Source organism: Sus scrofa, chromosome 12, assembly GCF_054392235.1.
Source record: "Sus scrofa isolate SSC_HxYL_T2T_F1_AM1 chromosome 12, Sscrofa_HxYL_maternal_Yorkshire_Landrace_v2.0, whole genome shotgun sequence".
Lineage (NCBI taxonomy): Eukaryota > Metazoa > Chordata > Mammalia > Artiodactyla > Suidae > Sus > Sus scrofa.
Window position 1 is genome coordinate 6,706,348 of NC_139394.1, and position 20,752 is coordinate 6,727,099.

The window sequence follows — 20,752 nt, forward strand, 5'->3', positions numbered from 1 at the left end:
CCAGCATTGCTGTGAGCTGTGGTCGCAGACACGGCTCAGATCCTGTGTGCCTGTGTCATAGACCTGCAGCTGCAGCTCTGATTGGACCTCTAGCCTGGGAACTTGCATATACCTCAGCGCAACCCTAAAAAAAAAAAAAAGACATTCCTCTTGTAGCTCAGCCGTAATAAGCCTGACTAGTATCCATGAGGATCTGGGTTCAATCACTGGTCTTGCTCAGTGGCTTAAGGATCCCACATTGCTGTGGCTGTGGTGTAGGCCAGCAGCTGAAGCTCCAATTCAACCCCCAGCCGGGGAACTTCCATATGCCACCAATGTGGCCCTAAAAGGACAAAAAAAAAAAAAAAAAAAGAAGAAGTTTCAGGGGTTCTCGTCATGGCGCAGTAGAAATGAATCCAGTTAGGAACCATGAGGTTTCAGGTTCGATCCTTGGCCTTGCTCAGTGGGTTAAGGATCTGGCGTTGCTATGAGCTGTGTTGTAGGTCGCAAACGAGGCTCGGATCTGGCATTGCTGTGGCTCTGGCATAGGCCGGTGGGTACAACTCTGATTAGACCTCTAGCCTGGGAATCTTCATGTGCCACGGGTGTGGCCCTCAAAAAGACAAAAAAAAAAAAAAAAGATATACAAATGACCAATAAACACATGAAAAGGCGCTCAGATCACTAATCACTGGAGAAATGGAAAGCAAAATTGCAGAGATACCACCTCACATCCATTAGAATGGCTGCTATATATATATATATATATATATGAAAACAGGAGTTCCCTGGTGGTACAGCATGTGAAAGATCCAGCGTTGTCACTGCAGTGGCCCCAGTCACTGGCTGCTGTGGCAAGGGTTAGATCTCTGGCCTGGGAACTTTCACGTGCCACGGATGAGGCCAAAAAATAAATTAATTTTTTTTTAAAAAGTGTTGAAAGGATGTGGAGAAATTGTAATCCCTTGGGCACTGTCATAAAAATGGTACAGCTTCTGTGGATGATAGCAGAGCAGTTCCTCAAAAATTAAAAATAGATCATCATATGATACAGGAAATTCACTTCTAGGTAGATACTTAGTAAAATTGAAAGTAGGGTGTCAAAGAGATATTTGTACACCATGTTCATAACAGCCTTTTTCACCAGAGCTAGAATATAGGTGAGACTCAAGGGTCCACTGGCAGATGAATGGATAAGCAGAATGTGATATATACAAAAATGGAATAGTATTCAGCCCTCAAAAAAGATTTTTCTTTTAATACAAGATTGCAGGCAATGTTTAAATATTTTTTCTTCTCTCATAAGATAACTTTAAACTTCGCTAATATCTCTTATATTAACAACAAGCCGGAGTTCCTGTCATGACTCAGTGGTTAACGAATCCGACTAGGAACCATGAGGTTGCGGGTTCGATCCCTGGCCTTGCTCAGTGGGTTAGGGATCCGGCGTTGCCGTGAGCTGTGGTGTAGGTTGCAGACTCGGCTTGGATCTGGCATTGCTGTGGCTGTGGCGGAGGCCGGCGGCTACAGCTCTGATTGGATCCCTAGCCTGGGAACCTCCATATGCTGTGGGAGCGGCCCAAGAAATGGCAAAAAAAAAAGACACCCACCCCCCCCGAAAAACCCAGCTTATCTAAGAGCCCAGAGAAAGCTGCCACTGGTTCTGGAGCCATGGGCAAGCCTCTCATCACTCTGGGTCTTAGTCTCCTTGTCTGTAAGATGAAGGGCACCCAGTCTTCTTGCTTTTGCATCCTCCTGGCTCTCTGCCGGTTCTCCCCACTCTCTGGCCACCCCAGACATTTCCACCGGGCTGCAATTTAAAAGCTGTTCCCAGGCAACATTCTACATGAGTCACTTCTTTTCCTGGACCTGCACAGAACTGAGTTCCTGCCCGCCACACACAAGAGCTGGAACGAAGCAGAGAGGAGAGGGAAGAAGCATTGCGAGCCAGTAGGATGCAAGTTTCCCCCAGGTCCCTCCAGAACCCCGTTCCCACTGGTCCTCAATGAAGCCAGCCTGGCTGATGGCACAAGAGGGACAGCCATCGGCACCCCAGCTGCCTTGTCCGTCACCATTGAGGGGAGCAGGTGAAGGGGGACGTGGGTGAGGGCTGAGGGTTGAGGAGCCAGCCCTGGGCGTCCTGGTTCTCCCGGAGACCTCCAGTCAGCAAGGCTGGAGACACCAGCTCATGTCTTTTTAATCACGCTGTACAGGGGCTGCTTCTCCCAGGACGTCTGGGTGGGGACTCCATCGGCCTTAGAATCCTGATTCTGAGAGTCAAAAACCACCGAGCTGTAGTGAAGATTTTCACCGGGCCATCCCTGCAGAGACAGAGGCAGGAGGCTGAGGGAGAGGTGGCAGGAAGCAGGAACCCCCAGCTTAGGGAGGGGAGGGGCTTGAGGAGGCTCCACTGGAGGTGGGGGGGGCTTCACCCTTTCTCTCTGTCCTGGCCTCTTTCTCTCCCAAGGGCTGGGCTCCAGGATCCTGCCCAGCCACGTGTTCCGCCCCATGCGGTCAAGACATGAAGCAGAGTCTCAGACCTCAGAGCGGGAATGGGGGAGGGGGAGGAGGAGGCGGGGGGGGGCGGTGTCCCTGGGATCCACTTGGACATCATCAGTCACCAAGTCAGCAAAGCAAGGGTTCACCCCAGGGTCATGCGTCTGATGCTTGAGTCTCCCCCTCATCCTCTCGAACAACGGATCCCTCAGCCTCCGCCTAAACTCTCCACTCAAGGGTGAGTTATGACCCTGGGCCGGGTGGATGCGGGTGGGGCGGCCCTTCCAATATCCCACTTTAGGAGTTCCCATCCTGGTGCAGCAGAAACGAATCCGACTAGAAACCATGAGGTTGCAGGTGGGATCCCTGGCCTTGATTAGCGAGTTAAGGAGCTGGCATTGCCCTGAGCTGTGGTGTAGGTCGCAGATGTGGCTCGAGCCTGCATTGCTGTGGCTGTGGCTGTGGCCTAGGCCGGCAGCTGTAGCTCTGATTGGACCCCTAGCCTGGAACCTCCATATGCCGCAAGTGCAGCCTAAAAAAGCTAAAAAAAAAAAAAAAAAAAAAAAAATCCTGCTTTACAGGGGCTGTGCCTCAAGGTTGACCTCCAGGGGGTTACTGATAGAAACCTGAAAAGCAGATGTCATACCAAAGAGACGATGGGACCAGGGAGTTCCCTTTGTGGCTCAGCGGTTAACAAACTCAACTAAGATCCATGATGATGTGGGTTCGATCCCTGGCCTTGCTCAGTGGGCTAAGGATCCAGCGTTGCTGTGGCTGTGGTGTAGGCCAGTGGCTACAGCTCCGATTTGAACTCTAGCCTCGGAACTTCCATATGCTGCGGGTGCGGCCCTAAAAAAAAGAGAGAGAGAGAGAAAGATGATGGGACCAGGAGAGCGAGAAATCACAGGCTTTAAGGGTGGGGTGTGTGGTACACAGTAGGTGCCTAATACATGCTGCACTCTAATGATTATCACTGGCCATTCCAAGCACCTTCATCTCCCTCCGCACCCGACCCCCCAGCTATAAGGACACCATTCTTCTGGCACAACCTACACTTGTCTCATTTTCTGTGTGTCCTTGTCCTAGCAAGGCAAAAGACCACTGATCCAGGGCGATCACAGGTGATGCTTCTGGCCCAGCCCGGGGTCCCCGTCATGGGACCCCAGCCCGGGGTCCCCTTGCACTCACCACCATGCTGTATTCCACCTCCCCCTGTGTGGGTTGAACAGGCGCAGGTTCTCCCGAAGGGGGCCACCTTGACAGCTCCACATTTTCATAGCAGTTCTCGCCCTGCGCAGCAGCCTGGGGTGGGCGGGACGTTCGGGGGCTTGGGGGGTGTCCACAGAGCCCCTCTGTGGTCCAGCCTAGGGGGCTGTCTGTCCCCGCTTCTCTGCAAACATCTCCCCTGTCCCTCTGTTCTGGGTGCTCCATCTTCCCCCTCCCCCATTCAGGTCCTCTTTGGGGACCATTCGAGCGGTCAGGTCAGCAGCTGGACCCGGAGGACCCTCCCTCATGCCGCTTCCACTTGGGGAGGGAACAGACTGGCCAGGGCTCGTGATGACCCAGGAGCCAGATCTCCCAGGCACGGTTCTTCCTGTTCTGGGTGGACAACTTGCTGCCCCATGTCTGACCCACGCAGACCTCCACTGGCCGATGGGACAGTTCAGCCTCCCAGCATCTTCTGGGGTCCCCCAGCCACCCTGACACACCTCCCGCGGTGGCCTTTCTCACCTGATTGGGGTTCTGAGGCAGCTCTGGATTCTCATTGGCTAAAGAGACAAGAGAAGAGTTAGGAGGTCAGAGTTCCCGTTGTGGCTCAGCAGGTTAAGAACCCAACCGGGATCCACGAGGGGGTGGGTTCAATCCCTGTCCTCACTCAGTGGGTTAAGGATCTGGTGTTGTCATGAGCTGCAGTGTAGGCCACAGATGCAGCTCGGATCTGGCATTGCTGCGGCTGTGGCGTAGGCCAGCAGCTGCAGCTCTGATTCCACCCTTAGTCTGGGAACCTCTATATGCCGTGGGTGTGACCCTGGGGGAAAAAAAGGGAAGGAGGTCGGATCCCAGAACAAGGCAGGGATGGGGATCCCATCATCCGACCGGAGGAAGGCCCTTCCCTGGAGACTCAGCCCTAGGGACCTATCGCTTCAGGCCGGCAGCATGGTAGGAACTCAAGGCTTTGGCGAGTGGGACCCTGGGAAGACGGCCCCAGACCCGGTCAGAAGACAGGAGCTGAGACTTGCCAAGCTTGGGAGGGATAGTCAGGCCACTTGAACAGAAAGCCTTTCTCCTGTTGACAAGGATCACTTAACCAGATGCAGTCCACCTATAGCAGTAAATTCTACAGTCAGGGACGTTCAGAAAAACACTTGGTAGCAGGGAAAATCGGGAATTCCCTAGTGGCTCAGCGGGTTAAGGCTGCAGTGCTGTCACTGCTGCGCTCGGATCACGGCTGTGGTGCAGGTTCAATCCCTGGCCTTCTGCATGCCGTGGACTCGGCCAAAAAAAAAAGAAAAAAAATAAATAAAGCAGAGAAAATTATACACTACGTTAAGTGCGGGGGGCGGGGGGGGCGGAGAGAGATTTAAAAGTGAAATGAGGGAGTTCCCACTGTGGATCAATGGTAATGAACCCAACTAGTATCCATGAGGATGCGGGTTTGATCCCTGGTGTTGCTCAGTAGGTTAGGATCTGGTGTTGCCACGAGCTGCAGTGTGGGTCGCAGATGCAGCTCAGATGCCATGGCTGTGCCGTAGGCTGCCAGCTGCAGCTCTATTTTGACGGCTAGCCTGGGAAACTCCATATGTCATATGCCACAAGTGTGGCTCTAAAAGCAAAAAAAAAATAAAAAAATAAAAAAAAAGAAATGATGCTAAGAAGTAAATAGTTGAAAAAAATAAGATATATAAGAGAGTGGAAGGACATACCTCAAATGTCTGAGGTTAGTTTTCTCTGGGTGATGGGAGTTCTTGTTTTTTTCATTTTTTTGGTTTTTGTCTTTTTAGGACCCCACCCGCGGTATATGAAGGTTCCCAGGCTAGGGATCTAACTGGAGCTACAGCTACCAACCTACACCACAGCCACAGCAATGCGGCCAGAGCTGCATCTGTGACCTACACCACAGCTCATGGCAATGCTGGATCCTTAACCCACTGAGCGAGGCCGGGGATCGAACCTGTGTCCTCATGGTTCCTAGTCGGGTTCGCTTTTGCTGAGCCACAATGGGAACTCCGAGTTTTTGCTTTTACTCGTTATGATGATTTTGTGTGTGTGCCTTCCTTATTTTATCAGTTTTCTACAGCGATCACACATCCCATTTTTAAGGGGCGGGGAGGGCTTTTTAGGTGAAAGGGCACCATGGGAAGAGTGAGCCCCAGAGGCCGGAGGCCATCCAGGCTGGGGAAAAACCCCATGTGGTAGGTAGTGTGGGCTGACATTTAGGGGGAGGGTTTCCAGAAATGACATGGGAGCAGCACTTGGGGAAGAGGAAGTGGTTTTCTTTCCATCTGTTGAGCAAGATATGCTATGGCTGGTTTCTCTCCTAAGGGCCTGAGATGAACTGGGGCGGAGAGGCTGAACCCCGTGCTGGAGGTGAAAGCACAAGGCAGGGTCTCCCCTGCCCGGCCCCCAGTGAGTATCAACTCCCAGTTAGCGCCAGAGCTGTGGGGCAGAGCAGCCCCAGGCTCACTGCAGCCTTGAAAGCCTTAGCCTCCCCCAGAACCCTCCTGCAGGGAATCAAGAGATGGACGCTGGGAGTTCCCTGGTAGCCCAGCAGTTAAAGGATCCTGCATTGTCTCTGCTGAGACTCGGGTTTGATCCGTGGCTCAGTGCAGATGGTTAAGGATCTGGCATTGCTGCAGCTGTGGCATAGGTTGCAGCTGTATCTCGGATTCAATTCCTGGCCCGGGGACTTCTATAAGCCGTGGGGGGCAACAAAAAAAAAAATAAATAAAAGAAAGAAAGAAATTACAAGATAAAATCTCCAGAGTTCCAGTTTTGGCGCAGTGGAAAGGAATCTGACTGGAATCCATGAGGATGTGGGTTCCATCCCTGGCTTTCTTCAGTGGGTTAAGGATGTGGCGTTGCCGTGAGCTGTTGTGTGGGTCTCAGATGTGGATCGGATCCCATGTTGCTATGGCTGTGGTCTAGGCCAGCAGCTACAACGCGGATTAGACTCCTAGCCTGGGAACTTCCATAAGCCACTGAAGGCTCACACGCCGCGTCCAGCAGAAACCTGCTCTCCTACATGGGACAGTTGGGGTTCCAGCCCCACAGTAAGGCCACAACCTCACTGATTCCTCTGTTCTTCTGTTTACTTAATTTGGTCAAGTTTGTTGAGCACCTACTTCCTGGGCGCCCTCCAGCGTGCTGGGTGCACCACATGTATCTCTCTTTGCCTCTGAGCTCAGAGGAGAGTGGCTGGACTGCTTCCTGGGCTGCCCCGCGTGGAGACATTAAATAATACATTCATTCAACAAATACTGGTTACGTGCCTTCTCGAGTCAGGGTTCCCGATCTTAAGGAGGTGCACGGGGCCGGTGGGCAGGCAGGCAAGGAAGCAGGTGTGACAATCTGGTGTGGAAAGGGCTGCAGTGGCGGAAGGACAGAGGTCCACTCAGAAGGGCCCCCAGGCTGCTCTTTGGACCCAGAGGAACGGAAGTCAGAGAGGAGCGCTTTGAGCCAGCAGGAGGGAGCCGGGGAGAGGGCAGAGGAAGCAGCCTAGATGCCCGGAGCAAACCAGGAAGGGGACACAAGTTGTGGCTCTTGCCAAGTGACAAGAAGTTCGGGAACTGGCTGCTGCGGAAGCTTAAGGAGGCGCAGAAGAGGTGGGCGGAGCCAGAGTGCACAGAAGGGGTGGGCGGAGCCAGTTTGCCTGGAAGGGGTGGGCGGGGCCCGATTGTGGAGGACCTTGACCTTCCTGCAGGCACCTGAGCTTTAGCAAGTGTGGGAGGTCACGGAAAGGTTAAGGCGGAAGAGGGACATTGCTTCGTGAGCATCCACCCCAGGCCCCACCATGGGAAAGGCCTCTTTTTGAGGAGCCACAGCCTGGATCTGCAGCCACAGCAAGGCCACCTCCTCTGGAGTCTGCCCTCTAGGGTCACCCAGGATTGATGGTCTCAGGAGATGCCTCTGATGAGAGCAGGACACAGAGCCTCGAGGAGGAGAGGGTGCAGACAGGGCCTGTGCACCCTGCGGGGTAGGTGTAGGGGGCTCACCCACCTTTGATCCGTCTCCGAACCATTCTCCAGGCCAGCAGGGAGACGGCCACCAGCAGAAGCAGCAGGAGTACAGATAAGGACAGGAGCACTTGGAGCCTGGAAGGGGACAGGCTGAGTGGGTGGGGTGCGGGTTGTGCCTTCCCTCTGTTGCTTCAATAGATAAGGTGACACTTAAAAATGTAGATGGCAGGAGTTCCCGTCGTGGCGCAGTGGTTAACGAATCCGACTAGGAACCATAAGGTTCCGGGTTCGACCCCTGGCCTTGCTCAGTGGGTTAGGGATCCGGCGTTGTTGTGAGCTGTGGTGTAGGTTGCAGACGCGGCTCGGATCCCGCGTTGCTGTGGCTCTGGCGTAGGCCGGTGGCTACAGCTCCGATTGGACCCCTAGCCTGGGAATCTCCATATGCCATGGGAGCGGCCCAAGAAATAGCAAAAATAAATAAATAAATAAATAAATAAATAATGTAGATGGCATCACATCTCCTTTCTACACATCCCCCATCCCCCACATGCACTCACAGAATACCTAAGAACCTTCCAGAGGCTCTTTAATCAGATACAAGAACATACCAACGTACGTTATTTTTGTAAATGTCCTTTGGTCACATCATCTCTTAGCAAAAACTCAGGTGCCAAGAGACTCATGAATAATAACAGAAGGGCGCCCATTACTAGGAAAATAGGAAAATCCCAAGAATGTAGGGATTCCCTTCCAGGAGCCAAGGGCAAAGGCCAGTCGGATTCTTTTTTTTTTTTTTTTTTTTTTTCTGGTCTTTTGTCTTTTTAGGGCTGCACTTGCAGCATATGGAGGTTCCCAGGCTAGGGATTGAATCGGAGCCGTAGTTGTCAGCCTACACCACAGCCATAGCAACGCTGGATCCAAGCTGTGTCTGCGACCTACACCACAGCTCATGGCAATGCTGGATCCTTAACCCACTGAGCAAGGCCAGGGATTGAACCTGCCACCTCATGGTCCCTAGTCGGATTCATTTTGGCTGTGCCACAATGGGAACTCTTCTTCTTCTTCTCCTTCTTCTTCTTCTTCTTCTTCAGTGGCCACACTCATGGCAGGGAAGTTCCCAGGCCAGGGTTTGAATCCGAGCCACAGCTGCAGCAATGCCAGATCCTGAGATTTTGCTAAGAGATGAATGACTCCGGATGGGAGCTGGTTGTCAGAAGGACCAACCATTTGATCAGAGCTTTATGGGCTCTGAGCCAGCCTGACATTCCAGGAAGCGAAGGGAGCTGGGGATGGAGTTCCAGCATATGGGCAGTGATTTAATCAGTCACACCTGTGTCATGAAACCCAAATAAAAACTGTGGACACCGAGGCTTAGAGGACCTTCCTGGTTGGTGAACACTCAGTGTTCCGGGCCCGTGATGCGCCCGACTCCACAGGGAAAGATCCATTCAGCGCCCTCCAAGGCTCTTCACTGGCTGGTCCTGGTCTTTATCCTTTAAAACGGTGAGTACAGGACTTACCTGCATTCTGAGACTTATCTAGACAATCATCAAACCCAAGGGGGTCATGGGAACCCCCAAATTTCTTTCCAATTGGTCAGAAATGTGATGGCCTGGGATCCCCAAAGTTCTCTGGCATCTGAAGTCAGACCGTCTTATGGGACTGGGCCTTATAAATTTGATGGGACCGCATGGGGTCTGTGCTATCTCCAGGAGGCCAGTGGCAGAACAGACCTTCAGGACACCAGAGGGTATCAGAAGGGGGGCTCCATGAACCCCAGAAAGGGTTTATGACAGTCTGTGTTTTTTCTGGGGAGAGAATCTAGAAATGTTGTCAGATTCTCTTGGGGTTTTGTGGACCACCCCCCTTGCTGGAAAAAAGTCAAGAATCACGAATTCAGAGGGAATAACCCAAGATTTCAGAATCCCACAAACTTGGGAGGGATTTGTAGTTACACGATCCAATCACTTAACCTCTTTGAGCCTGGGTTTACTTACCTGCAAAATGAGGGTAATACTGGAACAGACGAGGCTATTCCTGTGAGGCTTTTAGCACGTGTTTGGTAGGAGGGTATCATCTCTGTTAAATATTACTTCCCTTCCACCCCACGCACCCCCAGCTTCTCCCTCTGAGCCGTCTCTCCGAGCCCAGGGCCGGTCCAGTGTGGCCCCAACAACCCAGGTTACGACCTGGCGACCAGCGCTCAGCCTGGGTGCAAAAGGGAGCCCAGGGGGACAGGACTCCCGACCCCAACAGGACCACATGGCCAGAGGAGCAGGTCCACCTCCAAGACCCAGGGATGGGGGCGCCTTACCCCTGGCTCTGCTCGGGCTGGGCTTCCTCCTCCAGGCTGCTGGCGCTGTAGGTGGTGCTCTCTGTGGCCAGGGTAGTGAGCCATAGAGTTGACGTTTCGGGTATGACTGTCGAGATCTCAACTGTAGTAGGAAGGGTTGACCCTGGTTCTGGTGCTGAAACACACATCAGGGACCTCTGACGCTCCCATCACTCGCTCGTGCCCTCCCAGGCTGATGTTCTGCAAAGGCTCTCGCAGGAAGCGGGCAGGGCGGGGGGCTCTGCGGCCAGGGTGGAGGTCTACCGGGGGCCTCCTGGGGCCAAACAGGATGCAGGAACCACCTCGCGGTCCTCCTGAGAGCCCCAAATCACCCCCACCGCCAGTGTCCTCCCCACCCCCATCCCACCCCCTGCAGCCACAGCCACTCACTGCCTGCCAGTGAGCCTGCTGTTGGCACCACGGGTCTCAGCGGCGCTCCCCCTCACTCAGCATCTTCACCCCCAGCCCCCCTTCCGCAGGGTGGCCCACAGCACGCCCTCCGCTCTCCTTCGAAGCCCCAGTCTCGGTCTCGCAGCTTCCACTTCCCCTGACCAGCACCTTTTCATCGGTCAGGACTGAGGAGAGCTGCCAGCTCCCTGACACACACACACACACACACACACACACACACACACACACACACACACACATTCTCTCTCTCTCTTCTCTCACTCTCTGTCACACACACACTCTCTCTGTCACACACACACACACACAGAGTTTGCGCCAAGCCTCTGATCTGATTTCTGCCTTGGCTCTTCTGATCTGAGAATCTTTGGGGGACCCTGTGCTGGGTGTGAGAGGAGGGGTGCGGGGCTCACCTGGAAACACAACCACCTCCACCTGGAAGGTGGGGTCAACTGAAAATTGTGTATTGATCCCGCAACAGTACGTCCCTGCATCCTCCTCTGTGAGCCTCTCCAAGGTCACTGTGAAGGTGAGGTTGGCAGGATCGTCCCTGATGGACACGCGGCCTCTCCTCACTTCTCTCGCTGACCCCGTGGTCTCCACAATGTGCTTCCACGAGAGGAAGCATGGGGATTTGTCCCAATATTTCTTATCGTCGATGTATTCCTCCTCGTACCGACACTGCACGCTCAGGGATCCCCCCTTGATGCCCGTCATGGTCGAGGGGCCACTCAGGGACAAACAGCCTGGAAGACACAGCGAGTCCAGCTCCTCACCGGGTGGGTCTGGGTTGGGGCACCTGGGGGTCACCCCCAAGTTTCCCCCATCTCACATCAATGAGATCACACCTTGAGTGTCCTCCCCTTTCACTCTGTCACCCCATAATTTTGATCCCAGCAGCCCCCAACCTCCCTTCCTCCACCCTCCCCACCCCTCACCCATCAGGGACCTCCCCTTTCGGACGTGTCAGGACAGTAGGAGTCTCCAAAACCCGGCTCACCTCCAGGGCCACGCCAGCCCTGAGCCTCTCAGTGACCTGAAGACCCATTCACACACCGGGCTGTTCCCCCAGGAAAATGCACCAAGGCAGAGAGAGAGCTGCCAAATGGCTCACAAAAACAGTGGACACAGAGTTCCCGTCCTGGCTCAGCGGTTAACGAATCTGACTAGCATCCATGAGGACACAGGTTTGATCCCTGGCCTCGCTCTGTGGGTTAAGGATCCGGTGTTGCTGTGGCTGTGGTGTAGGCCGGTGGCTACAGCTCCAATTAGACCCCTAGCCTGGGAACCTCCATATGCCGCAGGAGCAGCCCTAGAAAAAGGCAAACAAACAAGCAAACAAACAAAAAACAGCGGACACACTTGGCGCATTTGTGGATTAAAAGGAATGATTCACCTTCATTTCCTCCTGGGCCTTTTACTGCAGCTTCTTCTGTTTCACTTGTTTGTTTTAGGGCGACACCTGCAGCTTATGGAGGTTCCCAGGCTAGGGGTCTAATCGGAGCTGTCTAATCCGGCCTATACCAGAGCCACAGCAACACGGGATCCAAGCCGAGTCTGCGACCTACACCACAGCTCACGGCAACGCCGGATCCTTAACCCACAGAGCGAGGCCAGGGACCAAATCCGCATCCTCATGGATCCTAGTCTGGTTCTTAACCCACTGAGCCACGACGGAAACTCCAGGAAGCTTGTGTTTTAGTTCTAAGAGGTATGCCTGCCATTTTCCCAGGCAATTCTCAGCTGGGAAACTGAGCCGGGAGACTCAGGTGGTGCTTGTGACAGTGATGCCAGCCACCCAGCAGAGGACACAGCCCCTGCCGTGGCACGTGTGTGTACAGCTCCTCACCACCCCCAGAATCTGTGATGGGGCCCCCAGGTTGGTGATGGGGTGTGTGTGTGTGTGTGTGTGTGTGTGTGTGTGTGTGTGTGTGGCTTGCTCTCTTTTCCTAGTGTTGGAACTTGTTAATTTTATTGCTTTTTCAGGTTCTTAACTCCTTTGAAGACACTCAATCCCACTCGGCTCAGATCCCACATGGCTGTGGCTATGGTGTAGGCTGGCAGCTGTAAGCTCCAGGAAGGTAGGCACCTTGGGCTTAGGTCTTCAATGTCTAGAAATGCCTGGCACATAGTAGGCCCTCAGCCAACACTTGGGTGTGAACACCTCCCCCACCCCATGCAGCTCTCAGTCCACAGCTGCCTAAAGCTGACCACGAGCTCGCATGCTGCCTCTCCCAGGGGCCACGAGGATGTCCTCCCCTGGCCTGGGTATGCAGACATCCTGCAGAGAAGCCTTCGCTAGCGCCCTCACAGGGCTGGCATTTACTCAGATGCATGGGGAAGTCAAAAGGGCATCGGAAGAATCTGGGTGTTATAGCAAAAAAAAAAAAAAGAAAGAAAGAAAGAAAAAAAAAGGAAATATATGGAGTTCCCGATGTGGTGCAGCAGAAACGAATCCAACTAGTAACCATGAGGTTTCGGGTTCAATCCCTGGCCTCGATTGGTGGGTTAAGGATCTGGCACTGCCGTGAGCTGTGGTGTAGGTCACAGACACAGTTTGGATTCCGCGTTGTTGTGGCTGTGGTGTAGGTGGGCAGCGGTAGCTCCAATTAGACCCCTAGCCTGGGACCCTCCATGTGCCATGGATGTGACCCTAAAAAGAAAAAAAAAAAGAAGAAGAAGAAGAAGAAGAATCTGGGTCTTTGAATTGGCTCTATGTCATCTCAGCTGTGTGTTCTGGGGCAAGTTACTTAACCTCTCTGAGCTTCAGATGCTTCATTTGTAAAGTGGTGATGATCGGTGAGCCTCACATGATATTCGAATGAGATAATGAGTGTAAAATGCCTGGCAAATAATATTAGGTCAAATACAAAATTGCCAACCAAGAAAACAGAAATTTCAGAAAATTCAGTCTCATAAAATAGATAACCTGCCGAGCTGAATTAAGACATGAAAAAAGTAAAATAATCACAAAGACAGAGAAAATTAAAAGAATCAAAGATGGTCTTTTGCGGAAGTTCCCTTGTGGTGCAGTGGGTTAAGGATCCGGTATTGTCACTGCAGAGGCTTGGGTCACTGCTGTGGCGCAGGTTCAATCCCTGGTGCAGGAACTTCCATATGCCACGAATGTGGGGGAAAAAAAAGCTAAAAACCAAGTGGCTGCCCTCTGAAGAGAACCCTTCACAGAAACACGTGCCCAATCCAGGACAAGGGAGGCATGATCCCTGCCACCTTGGTCCTGGGCATCATTCTGGCTAAACCAGCCCACGATCAATGAATGAGAGAGGAAACCAAAGGGACAGGGGACCCCCTATGCAGGCAGATCCCGTGAACACACGAGAACACATGAGAAGGTCAGTAGAAAAATGAGTGATGAGAGGAAGGCTAGTTTTGAGATTTACACACAAAAAGTCACAGCATTCCTAGAGACGACTAGTTGCCAAATAGAATTGATGAAAACATTCAGTTTGTAAGCAAAGCGACCCCCCCCCCCAAATTAAATAGTCTAGGAATATTCTAGCAACCGCAGAAGCTGTCTGAGGAGAGCTGTGGATGCTCCAGGAGGCACAGGACGGAAATCTGTGCACGGAGGCTCTCTTCTTCCGAGGCAGCCCCCTCCTTCCTGTCCCACAGCTGTCCCCCCTCCCTATGCTCCCCCCACCCCCACTCCCTTCTTTGGAGATCACTGGCCCACTGGTTCTCCGGCCCCAGCCCCTCAAGCGACCCTGGCTCTTCATTCACCTCCATATCCCTGAGACCTGCCCCCGTTGGTCCCAGGCCTACTCCATCCCCTGGAACCCAAGAACCAGAGATGCACTCAAGGTCACCCTGCCACCCATTCACGTGCGCCCTGCCTCTTGCCTCCTTCTTCCTGTAACAATTCATGTCCCAACCTGCAGACCTCCCACCTCTGTGCCCCATGGCAGCTCATTTAAGGCCAGGTGGGTGCAGAGGAGAGATAGAGCCTCGCCCCTGCCCCTCCCCCTCTGAGGTCTGTCCGTCTTACCCGGTGGACAGAGAGAGTCCCATTCGGGGTCCTGTGCTGAGTCAGAGCATCAGCCCTCCCCCTCGCACTCCCTCCCTCTCCAACCCTTCCTGGGCAGCCCACCCTCACCTGGGAGCCAGAGAAGCAGCAGAGCCGGGGTCAGCCAGGCGACCCAGTTCCACGGAGCCATCTCTCCTGCACAGATGTCACCTGCAGCAGCAGCAAGGCACCAGCTGGGCAGGAGGATTCAGTAGCGCCCCACCCGGAAACGGAGGAGGGTCAGGCCTCCAGGCTCCCACTTCCGCTTTTCTTCTCAGCTTCTTTGCTCAGCATCTTTTCATTTCTGTTCCTGGAGCTGGTGGGAAGATGGAAGTCGCTGAGGGGGAGAAGCCACCTGGGGCGCCTGACACACACGCAGCCCCTGTGGCAGGGTCTGTAGGTACTTCAGTGAGGAGACCCTTCCCAACCCCCACAGCTCACTTGCCCTTCCCTCCCATCCCCCAAAGCCACAGGTGAAGTTCCCTTCTGACCAGGCCAGTAACTCCCTTGGTTTCCCTGTGGTCCGGATGGTCAGGGTGAGCGCCCTGGGGGAGGAGCCAGGGCCCTGGGCGGGGCCCGCAGTGCGACCGCCCTGGGGGAGGAGCCTTTTCCTGAGACCCCGGGCTCAAGGCCCCGCCCCTCAAGTTGGCGCAAGGACCCCTGAGTGGTTTTCTTCTGCTACTGCTTTTTTTTGTGTGTGTGTGGGGGGGGTCTTTTTAGGGCCGCACCCACAGCATATGGAGGTTCCCAGGCTAGGGGTTTAATCAGAGCCGTAACCACCAGCCTACACCACAGCCACAGCCACTTGGGATCCGAGCCGCATCTGCAATCTACACCACAGCTCACAGCAACGCCGGGTCCTTAACCCACTGAGCGAGGCCAGGGATCGAACCCACAACCTCATGGTTCCTAGTCGGGTTCGTTTCCACTGCGCCACGAAGGGAACTCCCCCTGAATGACTTCATCTTGGAAAACATTCTCAGGTCTGTGACCTTCCTTCCTGTGAAGCCCCCACTGGACCCAGGAGGGCTGGGCACAGAGTGGGACTCAGTAGGCTTCCAGGGACCCCCTCCCCTTCCCCGCTCCACATACAGCTCACACACACACACACACACACACACACACTGTGTGCACACACAAACATACAAATACACATGCACCCACACAAACATGCAAACACATACCCACAGACACACACACACGTACCAACACATACACCCACGCTCACATATTCCTCGTGACAAGGGCCCCCAGCTTGCACAGAAGGTCCGCGTGAGGGTAGGAAATTAATCTTAACGTGGGACGTGTCACCTGAGAGCTTCCCGACATTAGCTCCAAGTCCCCAGATCGCCCTGCTCTTCCTGCTCTGGCTGTAAAGTTTCCAGAAATGTATATTTTTCAGTACAACCACGAAAAGCTATTGCTACAGTCTTGAATTGTCACAGTTAAGAGTGGGGAGCCCCCAGAATTTGTCCACTACCACTGCTATGACCTTGACCCAAACCTACAGCTCCTATAAAAGGTCAGTAGTAATAGATAATCTGAAGGATCAATAAGGGCCATAATTATAAAAATACTCAGGAGTTCCCATCGTGGCACAGTGGTTAACGAATCCGACTAGGAACCATAAGCTTCCGGGTTCGACCCCTGGCCTTGCTCAGTGGGTTAAGTATCCGGTGTTGCCGTGAGCTGTGGTGTACGTTGCAGACGTGGCTTGCATCCCATGTCGCTGTGGCTGTGGCTTAAACCGGAGGCTACAGCTCTGATTAGACCCCTAGCCTGGGAACCTCCATATGCAGCGGGCGTAGCCCTAGAAAAGACAAAAGAAATAAAAATTAAACTAAAATAAAAATAAAAATACTCAAATGTGAGGAAATAGTATACTCAAGCCAGTTTTGTTCCCTAAAGGAACAAGTCTTTACTTTAAGGAAAAATGATAGGAAAATAGGATTTCGCAGGGAGACATAGGCTTTATAAATAGTCTATAGGATGCACTTGTCTTTAGGGAGGTAGAGAAACACTTGAATTACGGCCAAGAGGAAAGGGCCAGGGGAATTGATCCTTGCCACACCCATCCTGCTCACCCTAACGTGTCCACAAACCCTAATGGAGAAACAGAATGACGCAAAGTTACCCCACAATGTCAGAAAATTAAGGAAGTGGCGCTTCCCCCACTGCTCACCTTTCTCAGGGCAGGTCCTTGGCCATAAAGCCTCTCACCAGGTCGGGGGTCCTCTCCCCAGGGTGGACGCATGGGCTGGGGTGGGGGACCGATGGTGATGGTGGAGGCTTCCTGGGCAGAGCGACAGCAGCAGCATTGGGTCCTGAGAACCGCAGGGCCCCAGGAGAGATTTGGGGGTGCTGAGCTCAGCAGCACCTCCCTCTCCAAGGCAGCACAGACTCAGAGGCGGGTGGCTCCCCTTCAGCTCTGTCTCTTCCTCCGCCTGAGCTCTCAGGAAAGCCAAGGGGGCCCCAGGGAGGGAGTGTCTTTAAGTGCAGCCACAAAAGCCAAGAGGCTGGGCCCAGAAGCAGGAAGCAGCTGGTGTCTGTGGCTGGCGGGGAGAAGAGGAGCTTGACAGCTGGCGATGGAGGAGGGCCTTCCCCAACCATGGGGCACCTACTACGCTTCAGGGGCCTGGCAGAGGTGGACTGCACCTGCTAGGGGTTTCATCACTACATGAGGAGTTCCTGTTGTGGCTCAGTGGGTTAAGGACTTGACCAGTATCCACAAGGATTCAGGTTCGATCCCTGACCTTGCTCAGAGGGTTAAGGATCTGGCGTTGCCTTGAGCTGCAGCATAGGCCACAGACACCACTTGGATCGTGGCTAGGGCATAGGCTGGCAGCTGCAACTCTGATTCGACCCCTAGCTGGCACCTTCCATAGGCCGTAGGTGGGGCCCTAAAATGAAAAAAAATCACTGCATGATCCACCCAGCAAAGGGACGGACTGCACATGAGAAGCAGTGAGGGGAGGGCGAGGGCACACGGAGGGCCGAGAGCCTCTGGTTTCCCTTCCACAGAAGCGTGGGTGAGGCCGGCATCTGAGGTGGGACCCCGCAGTGTCTGGCCCCGCCTTCCCCTACACCAGGACTCCCCACACGGCGCCCTCCTGCCCGCCTCTAGGGAAGCTGCCCCAGGGTGGCCTGACCTTCCAGGGGCCAAGGGAGCTGGACCGGCATGTCCCAGGGCATCCCACCACCCCAGGACCACTGTCCCCAGACAAGGTGATGGCCACAACAAGCTCTTCTGCTTAGGCCTGGACGTGCTGTGGTCGAGACAGAGAAGAAGGAGAAGCTGGGGGAGAGCAGGTGGGTGGCTGTCCCAGCCAGAGGCCTGAGAGCCCTCCGTGTCCCAGCCAGAGGCCTCCTGGAGGCTTCCTGTCCCCTCCTCCCAGGTGCCTGGACAGGAATTGAGACCTGCAGAGCCCACTGGGCAGCAATAGGGGTGGGGGTGGGGGGCTCAGCAGGGGCGGTCCCCCCCGGGGCTGCTCCTGGCTCTCAGTGTCACTCACAGTGACTGGGGCCCTGGAGTAGGAGGGGGGCTCTTCAAAGTCATTCTTTCATCCCCAGCTTTCTCCACGCCCCCTCCCACACTCCCTCATTCAAGACCAGCTCAAGCCATCTTCTCAGAAGACCCCTGCCCCACCTTCTCCAAGCCCCTCTTGTGCCTCTGTCCCCCGCAGTGCCTATTACTGCATTTTATCTCCTAAGCCACCCACGTGTCACCTGGTCACAGGAAGATGAAAGCAGGGATCACACCGGGCCCCCCTTGCCCCAGGCTCACGTGCCCACTGCACTTCCAGCGGGAGGGAGACTGATTGGAGATGGATCCAGAGAAAACCAGGCCACCCGGGCCTCTCTCATCCTCTTTGCCCAACTCCACTCCCAGGGAGCAGAAAGGACCAGAACGTAAAAGGATGCGAGCCCATTAAATCCAGCCCACTGAGCCCGAAGACACGAGTGTGTCCCCTAAGTTACCTCTCAACCAAAACTAGGTTCAAGCGGAGGCCAGGGGTCTGCACGCCAGGATGGGGAAGGAGCAACGTCATCAACAGCCCCCTCCCCACTCCCCAGGAACCACAAGCAGGGCAGGTGCCCACAGGGGCAGTCTTGTCCCAGCACTGGACTCCAGGGTCTCTGCTGAAATCCCTCCAGGGAGCGGGGCTGAGGGTGCAGGGTGGGGGAGGGGAGCCGGCCTCAGAGGACCCCTGACGGTGACAATGGGGTCAGGAGAGCAGGGAGGCCCCAAGCTGCATTCCTGCTGCTTGAGTGCCCTTGTGCCGTCGGTCGCTCCATCTGTGAAATGGGACTATTACTACTCACCGTGCCCCCTTCCTGGGAGGCTTAAAACAAGACCGGCCATGTGAATAAGCTGGTATATGCTTTAAGTCCCTGCTTCTGCAACACCCACCCTGTACAAGGCTCATTTCTACGCCTCGCATCTCAGGAAGATGAGGTAACTTACTTGCAAGACCCTGCATCTGTCCCTAGTAAAGGCCTAACTTCTGCTCAGCTGACCATGACTCAAAGGGCAGTGACCACAAAGGGGAGGGAGAGAGTGGCTTCGAGAAGGTGGCAGAAGGCACCCAAACTCCTTGACCCAGGAGCATGATGGGGAAGAGGGGGTTGAGCAACTGAGGCCACGGGAACCCAAACTGATAAACTTGTTAGGGAGTCCCCGGTTCTCCCTCCCCATCAGGGCCCCCACTTCTGCTCCCTCCTCCCTCCCAAGGGCAGCCCCAGGCAAAGGCCGACACAGTCCATGCTTCTCCTGCCCCTATGCTGACACGGGGGTGGGGATGGGGTTGAACCAGCAAGTGATTCCTTCAAAGACCTCTGGTAATCAGCTTTGAGGGGCACATTTGGCCTTGAGCTTGGAGGTGTGAGTTTCATTCTGAGGATGACCTCAGCTCCCCAGGCCTCAAGGTGGTCAGAAGCTTTGGCTCCTCCCCCCACCAACACCCCCATCCCTGGTGTGACCCCACTGCTCATCTTTCTCACATCATAGCGGCTTCCTCAAGCTGGTGGAACATGTGTGTTGCAAAAGGCTGCTGCGGGGAGTTCCCATCGTGGGTGAGTTCCCATCGTGGCTCAGTGGTTAACGAATCCGACTAGGAACCATGAGGTTGCGGGTTTGATTCCTGGCCTCGCTCAGTGGGTTAAGGATCTGGCGTTGCTGGGGCTGTGGTGTAGGCTGGCAGCTGTAGCTCCGATTAGATCCCTAGCCTGGGAACCTCCATATGCCGTGGGAACAGCCCTAGAAAAGACCAAAAAAAAGGCTGCTGCAGACCAGGCCAGGCAAGCATCAACGTTAAAGGCACCTGTAACGGGGGGCAGCAGGCTGAGTGTTACACGTGCTACCTGTTAGGAAAGTTGGAGCCGCCTGGGTTCCCTTCAATTCTCTCTGGTTTCCTGCACCACCCTGAAACCCAGAGAGGTCTGACCCACTTCCTTTTTCTGAGTCTCTTAGTACATTACCAACGAAGGGATTCCAGAAAAAGGCTGATAAAAATTAGAGCTTTGAGGAGTTCCCATTATGGCGCAATAGAAATGAACAGGACTAGTATCCATGAGAATTCGGGTTTGATCCCTGGCCTTGCCCAGTGAGTTAAGGATCCGGCCATGCCATGAGATGTGGTGTAGACTACATACATAGCTTGGATCCCAAGTTGCTGAGGCTGATTCGACCCCTAGGCTGGGAACCTCCACATGAGGCAGGTTCCATCCTAAAAAGCAAAAAAATAAAATAAATAAAATTAGACCCTTGAACAAATTGAGCCTTAGGACATGCAACACACGCAAGTGACAAGAAAATTAGACTATTCTTTAGACAAGTGCGAGATTTATTAAAATATTCTTTCATGATGTGGGTTGGTAATGGGACCCAGGTGTAGCGTAATGGGGAAGGTACCTTTTCTCCTTCCCAGAAGGGAAAGTCCTATAAACTCTGGGGTGTTAGGAGAAAAAGGAATTCACTTAAAATCATGTCAATACTAAGTTGAGGAGATGCTCTCAAAATTGGGATTTGCTAACGGTTGTACAACTCTGTAAAGTGACCAAAAATTATTGAATTATACATTTAAAACGAGTGAATTTTATGGAAAGGAAGTTATACCTAAATTTTGTAAATTCACTTTTTCATTTTTCTTTTTTTGTCTTTTTAGGGCCGCACCTGCGGCACATGGAAGTTCCTGGGGTAGGGGTCAAATCAGAGTGTAGCTGCCGGCCTACACCACAGCCATGGCAATGCAGGATCTGACATGCATCTGCGACCTACACCGAAGCTCAGTGCAATGCCGGATCCCTGACCCATTGAGGGAGGCCAGGGATCAAACC

At 53.8% G+C, this 20,752-nt stretch overlaps 2 protein-coding genes across 4 annotated transcripts in view; one reads left to right on the forward strand and one right to left on the reverse strand.

Moving 5' to 3' along the window:
* Positions 1 to 20,752, forward strand: part of LOC102158693 (CMRF35-like molecule 1) — a 437,861-nt gene that overhangs the window by 162,937 nt on the left and 254,172 nt on the right. The gene's annotated exons all lie outside the window — the stretch shown is intronic.
* Positions 1,210 to 16,879, reverse strand: CD300A (CD300a molecule). Of its 3 annotated transcripts, none has more exons than XM_021066678.2 (8): positions 16,599 to 16,879; positions 14,507 to 14,732; positions 10,806 to 11,138; positions 9,967 to 10,120; positions 7,693 to 7,787; positions 4,207 to 4,244; positions 3,664 to 3,777; positions 1,210 to 2,300 (listed from the first exon to the last, which is right to left on the reverse strand). In XM_021066678.2, the coding sequence occupies exons 2-8, from the start codon at positions 14,565 to 14,567 to the stop codon at positions 2,166 to 2,168; spliced, it is 930 nt and encodes a 309-aa protein (XP_020922337.2). In that variant the 5' UTR covers positions 14,568 to 14,732; positions 16,599 to 16,879; the 3' UTR covers positions 1,210 to 2,165. The 3 variants fall into 3 exon arrangements, 2 of the variants coding, with proteins under 2 accessions (XP_020922337.2, XP_020922339.2); XM_021066680.2 differs by lacking the exon at positions 16,599 to 16,879 and adding an exon at positions 14,908 to 14,946; XR_014820707.1 differs by lacking the exons at positions 1,210 to 2,300; positions 3,664 to 3,777; positions 4,207 to 4,244; positions 7,693 to 7,787 and adding an exon at positions 5,445 to 6,317 and having other exon boundaries at positions 8,857 to 10,120.